The sequence below is a fragment of the Helicoverpa armigera genome, chromosome 12 (genome assembly GCF_030705265.1).
Source record: "Helicoverpa armigera isolate CAAS_96S chromosome 12, ASM3070526v1, whole genome shotgun sequence".
NCBI lineage: Eukaryota > Metazoa > Arthropoda > Insecta > Lepidoptera > Noctuidae > Helicoverpa > Helicoverpa armigera.
In genome coordinates this window covers 8,020,668-8,034,355 of record NC_087131.1, presented here as the reverse complement: position 1 = coordinate 8,034,355, position 13,688 = coordinate 8,020,668, and the positions used below count along the sequence as shown (strand labels likewise).

The window sequence follows — 13,688 nt, the reverse complement described above, 5'->3', positions numbered from 1 at the left end:
AAACAAGTACATTCGTCAACTGTCGCTTCTATGGAAATAATTATGTGCACAAGATATAACAGAACAAAGAAAGAAACTGTTCAATAGTGTCAATGTGGCGCCGAGAAGAAAATTCTCTCTCCAGCCCCAGCAACTCAAAGGGCTTAGTACTATGACAGCGAGGAGCAAAGAATCCGTCACAAAGTCACTTTTTTTTCTTAAATCCTTTGGCATATCAGGTAGTTGGGCCATAACCTTCAATTTCAAAGTTCTGAAGAATCCGTCCTCCTTGAATGTGAAAGGCTGGTTTCTGGGCTTTGTTGTCTTTCTTATTAAATATTTTGGTAATAAAGTCTCTGCTATTCCTTTTAGATGATGTGTTTCAAATGCTTCTGTGATGTCTGTGCCCTGGAAAATAGAAAAGTATAGGTCAGGATGGTTTATTTTTATTAAATAAAGATTCAAATTAGGCGCATGTTGTTAATGTGAATTTATGTAATCTATTCACAATTTATTTGTTTGTGTAGAATAAGTGTTCTATTTGTATTGAACAACAAACCACTGGGTACATTACCACAAATGGAATTGACAGTTAATTACCATAATACACCGTTTAATTCATAAATAATTGAAGGTAAGGCGTATTGTCAAATGGCAATGTAATTAATGTAATTATGTTTATCATTGTTCATTACTTAGTTACTATTCGTGCTAAGACAGATGCCAATCCAACCTGACGTGACTATTTTAGGAGGCAATATAAATTTGATGAAACATTTATTTATTGTACTTGATTTGGTAGTCCCAGATCTGTTCATAAAGATAAAAACTTAAAGTCATGCAAACCTCCTTGTTACAAAGTAGATACTGCTACACGTAATGCATGTTATAAAGTGATTTGAATTTTATCTCAAAACATTATGAAGCCACTTTTGCTTCAACCATTTACATGATTATATCCATTACCTACTCGTATAACTACATTCATAATTATAATTACCATATTTCTGCAACAAAATCACTGTTTTCGATCAAACCAACGGTAATGTATGCATGCAGCTGGGCCACAGCTACTAATGCTCATTCTATTCCCATGTAAGAAAATCACAAAAGGTATCATCAAAATAATTTGATAAGGAAATCTGCGAAAGAATGCTTGTGTTCCAGGTCGCTCATTCCATCATTACGAATGCAAATACCTATTTTATAGCAACGAGCAGTTCTGTGTATATGTACTTACCTTAGTGACAGTAATCCACTCGGAACCTCCAGGATGTGCTGACACGAAGTCAGTTAAATCATACAAGTTGTCATGTATTCTCCACAGATCTTCGGCGCCGTCCTGCACCCGCTTTCCTTTGATCCAGTTCTGGGCGGATTTTGGCGCCACATCGCGAAATATCGGATACTCCAATGGGGGGAAACTTCTCTGTCGTCTTCTCTCTATCTGTTCTGTATCAGGCGCCATCTTGTCTTAGTACTGTGAATTTACAAGAAATCGAATAGAGGAATAAAATATAGACAAGAAGGTTCCGGTCAGTGTTTTTTTGATAAGTTCAGGCTAGAATTGGACTAATTAAAATTGAGTAATTATTGTGTAATAATGTTTTAGTTACTCATAAAATTAAATGGAGTTAATAATATTTAATCAACTACGTGATGAGTCAATTTTGGCTATAATAAGTTTTTATGTTTTTGAAGATCATTCCATCAAACCGGTCTCCATTATAAAAATCCATTTTTATAACTGACTGTTCATTAGTAGGTATTAGAATCTATTTTGGAGTTTAGTACCTAATCCAAGATTATTTATATTTTTTATTACGACTAGATTTAAATTCGGAAAACATGTGTTAAGTACATGTTTTATAATGTGTTATCAGATGATGGGGTTTTTTGTGAAGATTTTTTCGTAGAACCATTGACGTTAGTGTTAACGAAATGACCACCAGTTTGGTATAAATTGTTTGTGGGTTAGTTCCATAAAAACAAGTTGACGTATATACGATGAAATTATATATAAAAAAAAATGTACTATACTTAGGTTTTGTTTATTGTGTGTATTTACTGCGGTTCTAGCTTTTTGCTTATGAGCGAGAGATTATAGTGGTTTTATAGATAAATGATAATATTATTGTTTCAAGCATTGGTTGTCAGCTGCATCTTACTGCATACTGGAAGCCGACCCCAACACATCTGGGAAAAAGCTAGTCAGATGATAGGTAAGAATATTGCTTTATGTTAACTTCTTGCATAAAAATAATTAAGCAGGAATTTCACAATAGGTACTAATAATTTTTCCGTATTATCATAAAAACATATAACGGCTACAGCTTTATTGTAATTTAGAACCTTTTAAGTGCAGTTTACTATCTGCAAATTCTAAATTTGTTTCTTTCCATTCTTGATATGTTATAAGTTATAAGTAGATTAGCCTTATTTTTTGTTCAATATTTTTTATTAGGTGCTATATTTTTTTGCAGTAGATACACGTGAGGCACGTTTAAGTGGTTTTGCACAAAAAACTGTTGGTAAAAAGTTTTGATCGTTATAGTTTTGATTCCTAAACGTATTTGCTTTAAAAGAATTACAGTTAAAAATAAAGTTATTAAGACTGCAGAGCATGTGCTGGCTTTGCTACAAAATTAAGGCTGAAACTGTAACTAGAGACCGTGATTAAGCTGCGAATGTAGGTATTATCAGTGAGTAATGGAACATTTGAAAACGTCAAGAGATCAAAGATTTTACTACAGACATTTACTACAAATGGCTAATAAATATATTTTCCATGTCAATCGAAAGATCTTTTTAAGCGCTATATTCCGTCTTAACATACCACTTACCGATTCTTAGTATTTTGGAAGACATAACTGACCTAAGGCATATTGTTGATACTTTACATTGTGTTAAGGAATAACATCTCACTTGAAGTTATGAGCCATATTTCAATCAAAAGATCTTTTTAAGCGCAAGGTTGTATTAGTATAACTCCGACAAATTGTTAGTACTTTAAAAGCTAGAGCTTTTCTAAGAATATATTATCGGTAGGTTCTGTCAAGCTAATCCATTACTTCTTTAGTAACAAATTATATATTATTTGAAAAACCTTTCCAAATGAAACATTTCGTGTTAACATACTTCCGACAAATTGTTAGTAGTTTAGAAGCTAGAACTTATTTAAAATTATAATTATTGATAGATGTTTTCAATTAAATAAATCCCATCTCTAGTAATGAGTTATACATCATTCAAAAGACGTTTTTAAATGCAACATTTCATATTAAAAAAACTTCGGCGAATTGTTAGTATTTCAGAAGCTAGAGCTTATATAAGATTATTTTATCGATAGGTGTTTTCAAGTTAATAAATCCCTCCTGTAGTAATGATACATATATCATTCGAAACGACTTTCTAAATGCAACATTTACTATTAACATACTTCACACCAATTGTCAGTACTTTATACCAAATCATAAAATATATCTATATTTTCCGGACGGTGGACACTCCATATGCAGCATGATCTTTGTCGGACAAGCTTACCACAATTTTCTAGTAAACTTTATTAAACAAATCTCAAAAAATGAAACAGTTATGTACGAAGAGTCGTAGTGACGTCATACCGACATTTTCAGGATGGTGGACACTCCAAACGCAGCACGATCTTTATCGGACAAGTTGACCACCATTTTCTAGTTAACTTTATTAAACGAATCTCAAAAAATGAAATAGGTATGTATGAAGAGTCATAGTATCGTCATATCGACATTTTCAGGATGGTGGACACTCCAAACGCAGCACGATCTTTATCGGACAAGTTGACCACCATTCTCTAGTTAACTTTATTAAACGAATCTCAAAAAATGAAACGTGTATGTACGAAGAGCCATAGTGACGTCATATCGACAATTTCAGGAGTCAAGCATTAAAAAACGCAGCGGCACCAAAATTTGCGCATTGGAAAAGTTTGTCGGACTCATCGTAAGGAAGGCACTCACAAAGTCTTAAATGTATATCTATCAAAAAAAAATTTGTTCGCCGGCCTGGGGACTATAAGCATTATTTGTTACCAAAACGATTAACTGTTTTTTACTGGAATCAAAAACCAACAAAGCATGTCTGAGTAACACATATTATTATTTGGTGTTATGTCTTATAATTTAAAATTAAATCTTGATGTAAGTACTAACTAGTAGGTACTGGGATCTAACGGTCAAGCCAACTGCAGAAAACTGCATTACATAATCAAAGTTGAATCCCACACTAACTTTGATTACACGTGTGTATAACAAGATCTACTGCTAACCACATCTAAATTGTATGTCATTTAAACTAATTTCTGCGAGAAGTGCAGTTATCTACTTCTTGATGACTTAGAAATTATACGAATAATGGCATGCACTAACTAAGGGATCTATCAGACGGAGAGCGGTCACGCGGTCGAGCGTTCTGCGTTCGCGTTCTGCGTATTCAACTTAACCTATTTTTGTGAAAATATGATAGCTCCTATACCCCATGGATTTAAGAATGCACTTTTTGGCACCGTCAGAGATCTATCATAATAAACCCATTGGTACCCATTTCGTTGCTGTCGACTAAAGAGAGGAAAAGCTGGCGCACATTTTGTAGGTACTTAAATCCTTGATACATATGATGTGGTATAGGTATTTCTCTACAAAATATACAGTGATTAATGTGGTGTTATAACTTCACATCATACCTAATTCGATATCAATATACTCACACTTACAGGCAGGAGTTAGGTATTAAAATTGAATAATTAGTAGTCAGTTGAAGTGGTCGACATAGATAGGCACTTTATCGGGTACACTAGTTTGTAATATAAGGAAGAACCGCAGGTGGATAATTTGATTAATGATGTTATGGATACATAGGTAGTTACAACTAGACATCTTTCATTACTTGGAATCTAGAGCCTAATGTAAAGGTAAGTATAGACTACAACATTTTCTGGAGCATTTCTGTGTAATGTAATGTTCTTACGAAAGTTACAATACAGACAAAAGCTCAGTTTCCAAAGCATGTCTAGTTCGTAAAAGGATGATACACTAGAGCGGCTCGTTGTTCTGTTACAAGTAAATGTTGTAGTCTATACTCACCTTTATGTAATGTAAGTTGTCATAATAGTATATTTTACACACAAACAGCACTTTGTAATGAACATAAAAATAATATAACCCGACAAAAAAAAAATATATTTATGAGTTATTATTGCGATGTGTGAGAAACTAGTAATTATGTGAAAAATACCTACATAAATAGCGACTATAAAAAAGTAAGCAATGTCAATCTAAAGTTATTTAAACGAATGAGATAGGTAAATAATTTGCAATCTATAAGATTTGTAAATAAATAGAAATAAAACCAAAATCACTTAATTGATTTTCTAACTAGCTTGATGGATAAATCTTTCTGTGTCTAGAAATATCAAAACGTCTTTGAAGTGTCACCTGTCTATTTTTAGATAACAAATTGACTAGATTTATTTTTCTTATACACCGTGATTTTTTAGTCGTCTTACAAAGGTGGTCCACTCAATCTATCCGACATAAAATACCACTAGACACGATTATTAATTTTATAGCCTTACTTATTAGGATAATAGGTAATAGGTAAGATAATAGGTGCAAAGAAAAATACTGAAAAAAAAAATGTTTACGTATCAAACGGTAGCAATGAGGTATCTTCCCAACGCGCCGCGCTCCATTGATACAAGATTCGGGCAGCGCTCACAGCAGGGTGTTCTTATAATCTACGTCATGCATCATAATAATGAATTAATTTTTATTTTTAAATTATTCAAATCTCATAAATATTTTTTTTTTATATGAACGTTTACTAGTCATTGGATACATGAAGTGGGCTGCCGTTGTAAGACGACTAAAAAGTCACGGTGTAGTTGAATATAGTTATGGTGCCAGTAAAACTACCTATGATACTTAAATAACCATCTACTTAACTGCACCAAAACACATCTTAGTACCTAATGGAAATAAAGCAGCTACATTATGAGTCTGTATGGAAACAAAAGATATCTAAAGAACTTCTATTAAAATTTTAAATTCTATTCCTATTAAGTCCCTGGTTATTTCTGTTAATTAATAATTAATTATTTATTTACTTATTTTAGGGAGAAATTAGGAAAACTTAATTATTTACCAAAGTTCATAGTCTAAAATTCCGTAACTGATTTTGACTTAAGACTCTAGCTTTACTTAGGCTCAGACTACACTAAACGAAGCGCAGCGGAGAAGTTCTTAAATAACCAATAGAATCTTCTTTGCTTAGGGATACTACTGAGTGGTCTCAGATGAGATGTTTTAAATAATAAAATTATATTGGTTGCTTAAAACATTCTCCGCTCCGCTTTACTTTGGTCTGTGCTTTGGTGTAGTCTGGGCTTTAATTAGATTCATCTAGTCAAATGGCTTCAAACTTATATTCAAGACAACAGCTGTGCCTGACTTTTGGTCTAAATTACATATATCTGGATATTTACCGTGCAAATTTCTTTTGTGAGATCTCACTTTTGACAGCGCTTATTTTTATAAAACCCAAGTAAATGGCGTGCGTAGATTATCTAAAACAAATACACAAAAATTAGGGCACATTCCTGCGCTACAAAATAAGACAACTTTTTAGAGTATTTCCAAATGTAAGTATCTACTTCTATTGTATAAGAATATGCATAAACGCAATAGCAGTAATATTAAAATAATCACCGCAGCTTTTGGTACAAAGAACTATTACTGTCGCAACTTAATAATGATGACATAGTTGCCTACATCGAAATAATTTAGGTGATAACATCGAATTGTCCAAGTTATTTTAAAGAGAAAGTATTTGACTATAGGAGATGTAAAGAGTTGTGTGACCTCGAACTTTAACGTAGTGTAGTACTTACTATGAAATCTTGCTGTTAAAGAATAACACATGAGGAAGCCTATCAATCACTGTATAAAGAACATATACCTAATATAAAATTGATGAAATAAAAATGTATTATGGTAAAGAGTACTTACTTAGAAGCTTTATTGAGCCACAAATGAAAAGTAAGTTTTCAAGTAGTTTCTGTTCAAAAGTAAGTTTTTGTGGTGCACATTGAAAAAGTATAGGTAATATGTCGATGAGACGGTTTATACAGTTCTTTTTACTGTTCAAGGTACCTGCTATTCTACTTATCACATTATTGAAATAAGAAATTGACTTGACTGACGCAATTTCACGGCGATTCTGATACTGTGCTCTTCAACTGGTGATTTAACAAGATAAGAAAACAAATAAGGTTTTTAACAAAACATTACCCTTCCTTCGGAGTCGGTTAAACAGGTAGTTCCTGTTGATTTGCCGCCGTAAACCACATTGATAAAATGTTAAAAATGCAGTTTGATTATGTGAACTAATTTGCATAGCATTACCTACTTGTTACTCCTTGACGTCATTGAAAAGGGCTTTACCCTTGAAGAATGTAAAGAAAAAAAATAGTTTTGATAAAATACTTCTTTTTGATAGAAAATGATGAGGTCAAATCTGTTTGTGACGTCGCAATCGTTAGCACACATGTCAGGTTGCCGAAAATGTAGGTAAAAAAATATTTTGATTCTTTGACTTTCACATTGATAAAGACCTGCTGGTTGCTAATGATATTTCTATATAAAGGGGCTTTCTTATTATAGAAAAAATAATTGGCTAGAAGCAAACTTTAGGTACTTTTATTTTAAAAAGAAAATCACCGTATCATTCAAGTTCTCTACGAATCATTAAAATTTACCATTTTCTTTTGTTATTGAAAGACTGTAATCTTACAAGACCAGTAAGACCACTATTAAATAATGTTCATAACGCTATAAATGTTATAATTTTCAGCGACAACATGAAAAAATGAGCACTGATAAACTTTGAAAAATAGTAAATGTAGGTAACTTTAACCCCTCTTTTTAATGTAGGTACTCATGTAAAAAAAAAAACTCTTGTCTGTGATATAATAACCAGTGAACACGATCTTAACATCTGTGTCCAAGCACTAGAGAGAGTCTATCTGGATTAAGCCTGAACCATACTTCATAAAACCTTAAGAGGTCATTTATAAGGCAGCGGCCAGATGTCTGCATAAAGCTTAGCCGCCACACATATGAATCAGCCGAGGAGCGTATTATAATGTACATATATTGTAAGTCAGATTGCAAGGGCTTAGCCGGTAACTGATGGTGATAAACCTAGGTCTGTATTTGCTGAATAATTATTCCATGAATGTGTGATCGGGGAACAAATGTTATTTTAGATTAGGTTGCTTGGGGAAATTAAAATATTCATGATCGATAAGAGAGCGTTTCTTTATTTTCGAGTATAGGTATGTTGAAGTAGTATATACTTCAGTTTATCGTTTGATGCGACAAAGTATCGTGCAATAATAGGCTACTTTTTATCAACACACTAAGCAGGCGAAGCCGCGCGCGGATGCTAGTATAATATAAAATAAAATACATAATTGAAACGAATAGATATGAATTACTTATTATATTTTTTTATAACCAGTAGATCAAATCATTTAGGCGAGTGGGAATAGATCTCCATGCCAGCTTCAGCACTCTGAAATACCAACATATTTCTACAGCTAAATTGTCCAACCCGCTTTATGTATCTTAAGGGTCTTTATAAAAATCGTATACGGGTAGCTAGATTTTATGAGTTTTAATTTATTTTCCATCATCTTAAGTGTTCGTAAAAGACTCGAGATGAATAGCTCAATCTTGATACTTTATCACGCTCGTCCGCCATAAACTCTTGAAGCACGTGAAATATTGGGACCACGTGAAATCTAGTACATATAGTGTATACAAAAGTTTTGCACATTAAATTCATTGAGGATATCCAACTCTATTTACACCTAATAGAATCTCGATAGTTGAGAGAAGATCTAAAGAATAGTAGATATTAAACATATAAAAAAGTTAAACAGACGTTCATCACGTGCTTCCCTATATCCCTTTCTAAACGTGACGTTCGTCTGTTTGTCTTTGTTGTAGCAAGACCAATTATGCCTAGGTTGTGTAGGTAGTACCTAGGTCTGTAAAATTATGTTAATGAGATCCCGTTGGAACTAAACTAATATTTACATCTCAGTAAATAATATTCCCATCAGCATGAAATATGAGTGGACTAAATTTAGAATAGGTAGGTTTGAGGAAATTTCAAGGCTTCAAGCCATACAATTCAAATAAGGTCGGGTTGTTAAGTCAGTATTTTAACAAGATTACCCGCGGCGAAGTTCGGTCAAAGAGGTAAAATGAATTCGGGTTTGTAGCCATCACCGTTGAACTTTCCTTTTGTGAATTATGAATTTGTAAGTAGAGCTTGCTTCAACCCTTTGGTATTTGAGAAATATTTATTCGTCAATTGCAATCTCGGAGGTCGTTTCTTTGCTAGATTATTGAGGAACAGATTCTGAATTCTCAGGATTTTTTCGTAATGATAAAATTAAAACTGCTCGAATTATTTTACAAGATTTTCTCCTGATGCTGAACAAAGATCCTTTCGTAATGCTTAACATGATGTTCAATGTATCTGAGGTTCATTTTGTACATTTTATCATGAATAAAATAAACAGCTATAATTATGTGTGTAGGTGTTATTATTTACTAACTGAGTTTTACAAAAAAAAAAAACAAAGAATAACTGCTCATTTCATTTTCCAAGTGAATAGGTACTCGGTAAAAAAGTAATTAGTTTAAATTCACAGGAGATTACTGATAAACTGAACCTACATACTAACTCTAAATAGGTACGAGTTAGTACTGGATATAAAAAACACACTCGTTCGTGGTACATTGAGTGTGAATATGGGAATACACACAAAAAAGTAAAAATCTAGTTTACGATTCTGCAAACGGAGTCCATTTTCTAAATCACCGACGTTATTTGCGTCGATAAATTGGATAGGTGTGAGAACACTTGGATTTATTTCATTGATACCCGCTAGACTAGTGCATTCAATAGCGAGTTGCCACAGGCTAGAATATTTTGTTTCGAAAACAGAACCGACAACCACGCCAAAAGTTGCGCGGTAAAAGCATTGATCCGTATATCAATGGACCAAAAATATCATAAATCTTTTGTTTTTATACTTGCAATATTTTGTTAATCAATTGCCAATAATTGAGTCTTTTAAGCCATTTTTCAAAATAAATAACTTTATTTTTCATGATGATAATATAGTTTTTCAAAAATTGCCCTCAAACCAAGCGTGTAACTCAAATCGTGTGGCAATAATAGCTACAACTTTTACTTTCACAAAGTAATTTATAAATACATGAAAAAGATCTTATATTTGAAATAAATAAGATCCAGGGACCTAATATTAAAGGTAATTTGAAATAAATAAGATCCAGGGACCTAATATTAAAGGTAAATAAAGAACAATGTTTCAAGTCGCAGACAAGCTTTGAGGATTACAAGCGACCCGGGTTTACAATAATACTTGTAGTTTTTCTCTTTCATTTTATTTATTAGGATCTTTTATTTATTGATAGTTATATGATACGAAAGTGCTTACTTGTTTATACATAGTATTTATTAGTCATAATAAACCACAAAGCCACAAAGTAAAGAAAGAACTGGTTCAACAATCTCATTAACGAACTGTAATCAAACTATTGTTCTCAATGCAATCAGCATTAGCACTAGTACTGCAAGTACACCAGTGCCATAATGAAACTAGAATTAGAAGCTCCTTTGTCAACAAATACAGGCTGCATTCAGTACATTTGTAGCAATTCACAAGATCCGTGTCCACTATCTTGATAAAGTCGGGTACACAATTGAGATTTACACTGCTCACCTTATTGAATTTGTTCAGTGTACCCTTTAGTGAATGGAGCTAGGCGATTCATTTGTGCGACCCCCTTTGAAAAGCAATGCCAATACTGTTTACGATTGTCGTGCCTAAAATTGAATGTGTTCTATGTGCTTTGCTTGTTCGAACAAATGATTGGATCTGTTGTCTTTGGTACTGTAACGAAGTTTTAATTGAACTGTCGCGCTTTAGTATGGATGAAATGTTGTTTATTTATGTCATCATTTTGATAACATGATATACTTATATATTGAAATTACGCAGACTGATTGAAACATTGAGTCACATTGACAAGACTGTCTCTAAGGCTGTCTTTCAAGTACAGTAAGTGAAAATATGAGTCTTATTGACATTGACGATATTTCGTGGCCTTTCAATACATCTATAAAGTAGGTAGTGGAAAACAAAGCACTTCAAACGTTAACGTGGATCGCACGGAAAATATAATAAAAGAAAGCAATTTTTCACTTAAGCGCTCTCGTCGTAAATCCGCTAGACTTGTTGGGAATTAAGTGCACTTTTGCTTTTCTCATCACCGCCTCAGGATATAAATGTGAAGACATTTTCGGCGCGATTATATTCGGAATTCATTTGTGATGTTCTATTGTTTTTTTGAATTTTTATTATTTGTCAGAAGAATGCATTGAGAGAAAGGACCTAGTGACAGCTGGGATCATTTAAAATTAACCTTTTTGGATATAATATCAGAAATGTTAGATATTATTTTTATGCACAATAAACTTATTATTATTATTATTATATAAGAATCAAATAAAGATAGAAAAAAACACGTTACTGTACTGTACGGAGGTAATGGTGTCGTACTGAAAAATTACTATTCAGTCGACACTGTATTTGGCAATGTGAAAACAAAACAGTCAAGTATTTTCGTTCGTAATTTTGCTCTTTTAATAAGTAGCATGAGATGACGAAACTCGAGCAAAAATTATTTGACTACTTTCTTTTGAACGTCGTAACTTACCAAGTTTGGTACGCGAAGAAAAAAATAATAGCCCGCTTCGCTTTAAAAGGATTTTTAATAAGTGCACTTGAGAACTTAGTAATTAATAGCTGAAATATCTGAGAAACGTTACCATTTATCATGAAAGTTTACAAAGAATTATTGTCCAAATAATATTATTTTTTGGAGTTGTTAAAAAAACAATTGTTTAAGAAATAAAAGGGTTTTTAACTGACTGTCATATTTGTAATTCTGTAAAGTTTTGTATTCTTAAGTGGCTCTTTTTTGGTCGGCATTAAATTCACCGACCCTTAAGTGGTTTAAAGGTAAGACAAGGGTTTTGACTTTGCTCCATTAACAGACAAGGGTGGCTGTTCTGTTTTATTACAAACTTATTTATAATCATCTACAATTCAAATTGAACGCTTCCCAGTGGCTGTTGTTAAATTTACATTACTTCGTAAGTACGGTTTAGGCTGAGTGTTTTATAATTTCATATGTAAACATTTTTGGGGTTCCCTCGTTTAGATACTTAATGGAACGTATTGTCATCTCTCATGAAATATATTTTAGAAAAGTAAGTTTTTGTGCCTCGTCAGCGTTTTCAGCCTTCACTAGGTTTACGAAATACGTGTTTGAAATAACTTTTTTATGATTTATGTATTGGTCTTCAAAAATGAGGTTGTTTATTATACTAATAACCTTAAATGTCTAACGCATGTTAACGATCTGCCTAAAAATAACAATTGAAAGATAGAAATACTTAAATTTAAAATTGTAAAGATTCATCAAACATTGTTTTAAGCGGCAAGGTGAAAAAAGTACCTAATTAGTTTCTAGAACAAGAAAATTTTGGACGTGCTTCAATTAAGTTTTTAATACTTTAGTATAAAATGTACAAAGCTTCTTTGTTAAACATTCAAGTTTTACTGAAAAGTTTTATGTTTCAGTTGTCTGTGAAAATATGGTGAACAACACAGACCCTCGAAGTTTCTAGACTTGTCTTCATAAAGTTTCAGTAAATCATAGTTCGCCTAAAACCCTTATAGTTGTGAAATTGTTCAAAAAGCTTTTGCTATTAACGCCACATTAGGCGCTAGAGCTAAAACTACAAAATGAAAACTTTTTTACTTTCGTATTTTGTTAAACTGTAACTTTATATACATATTGAGCAAAAAATACAACTTAAAAAAATCTGCAGCAGATACTTTTATATCACAACTTTGACAATATGCAAAACCTAAGGATCTAACACACATGTATACAGACCCTTACGAAAAACTTTACTTATTAAGGCAAACGGTTGAAAACCCAAACTGAAACTAATTAGCAAGCCTCAGTCCCTACACAGGGAATATTGTAGCCTAATTTTGTTATAAAATCTTAATTAACTCCCTTTTGTATTATTTATATTTTTTAATGCTTGCTTTAATGTTTTAAACAAAATAAATAAAATTATTAAAGTGAGCTATCTTTAAAATGGGATGTTTTTTTGTCTCTCTTTTAGCTTCATATACCTAAGGCTGATGCAGATGAGATCAGTTTCGGCTCAGAAATATATGTCACATTTAAGATTTTTAATAATGAGTATTTATTAAAACCGTGGATCAATGAACTCTAGTTACAGAGACCGTACTACGTAGACTTGTACATTTTAAATACCGAACATGTAGCTCGAACGAAAATTAAAGGACCAAAAAAATTGATTAATGAGAAACGGAAAGAAGTTTGTAAACACATGACTGGAACAGGCGCTGCGAAAACAAGTGATTTATTGTTGCCTTATTAGAAATTGTACTACAATTGTTTTGTTGGCAGCAATACAAGATCGCATTGAGTCCTTCGAACTACTGTTCCATATGGTAGTTATAGCTT

The 13,688-nt window shown here is 32.6% G+C and overlaps 1 protein-coding gene across 1 annotated transcript; it reads right to left on the bottom strand.

Moving 5' to 3' along the window:
• Window positions 1-1,447, bottom strand: LOC135117653 (cytochrome b5-related protein-like). The gene is made up of 2 exons (XM_064037263.1): window positions 1,220-1,447; window positions 1-387 (listed from the first exon to the last, which is right to left on the bottom strand). The coding sequence occupies exons 1-2, from the start codon at window positions 1,445-1,447 to the stop codon at window positions 16-18; spliced, it is 600 nt and encodes a 199-aa protein (XP_063893333.1). The 3' UTR covers window positions 1-15.
• Between the last annotated feature and the right edge of the window lie 12,241 nt (window positions 1,448-13,688).

Excerpts from the sequence above, each read along its gene's own strand:
- LOC135117653 (XM_064037263.1), bottom strand. The coding sequence starts at position 1,447 with ATGGCGCCTGATACAGAACAGATAGAGAGAAGACGACAGAGAAGTTTC. Across the intron at positions 388-1,219 it reads AGTGGATTACTGTCACTAAG|GGCACAGACATCACAGAAGC; the intron begins GTAAGTACATAT and ends TCTATTTTCCAG.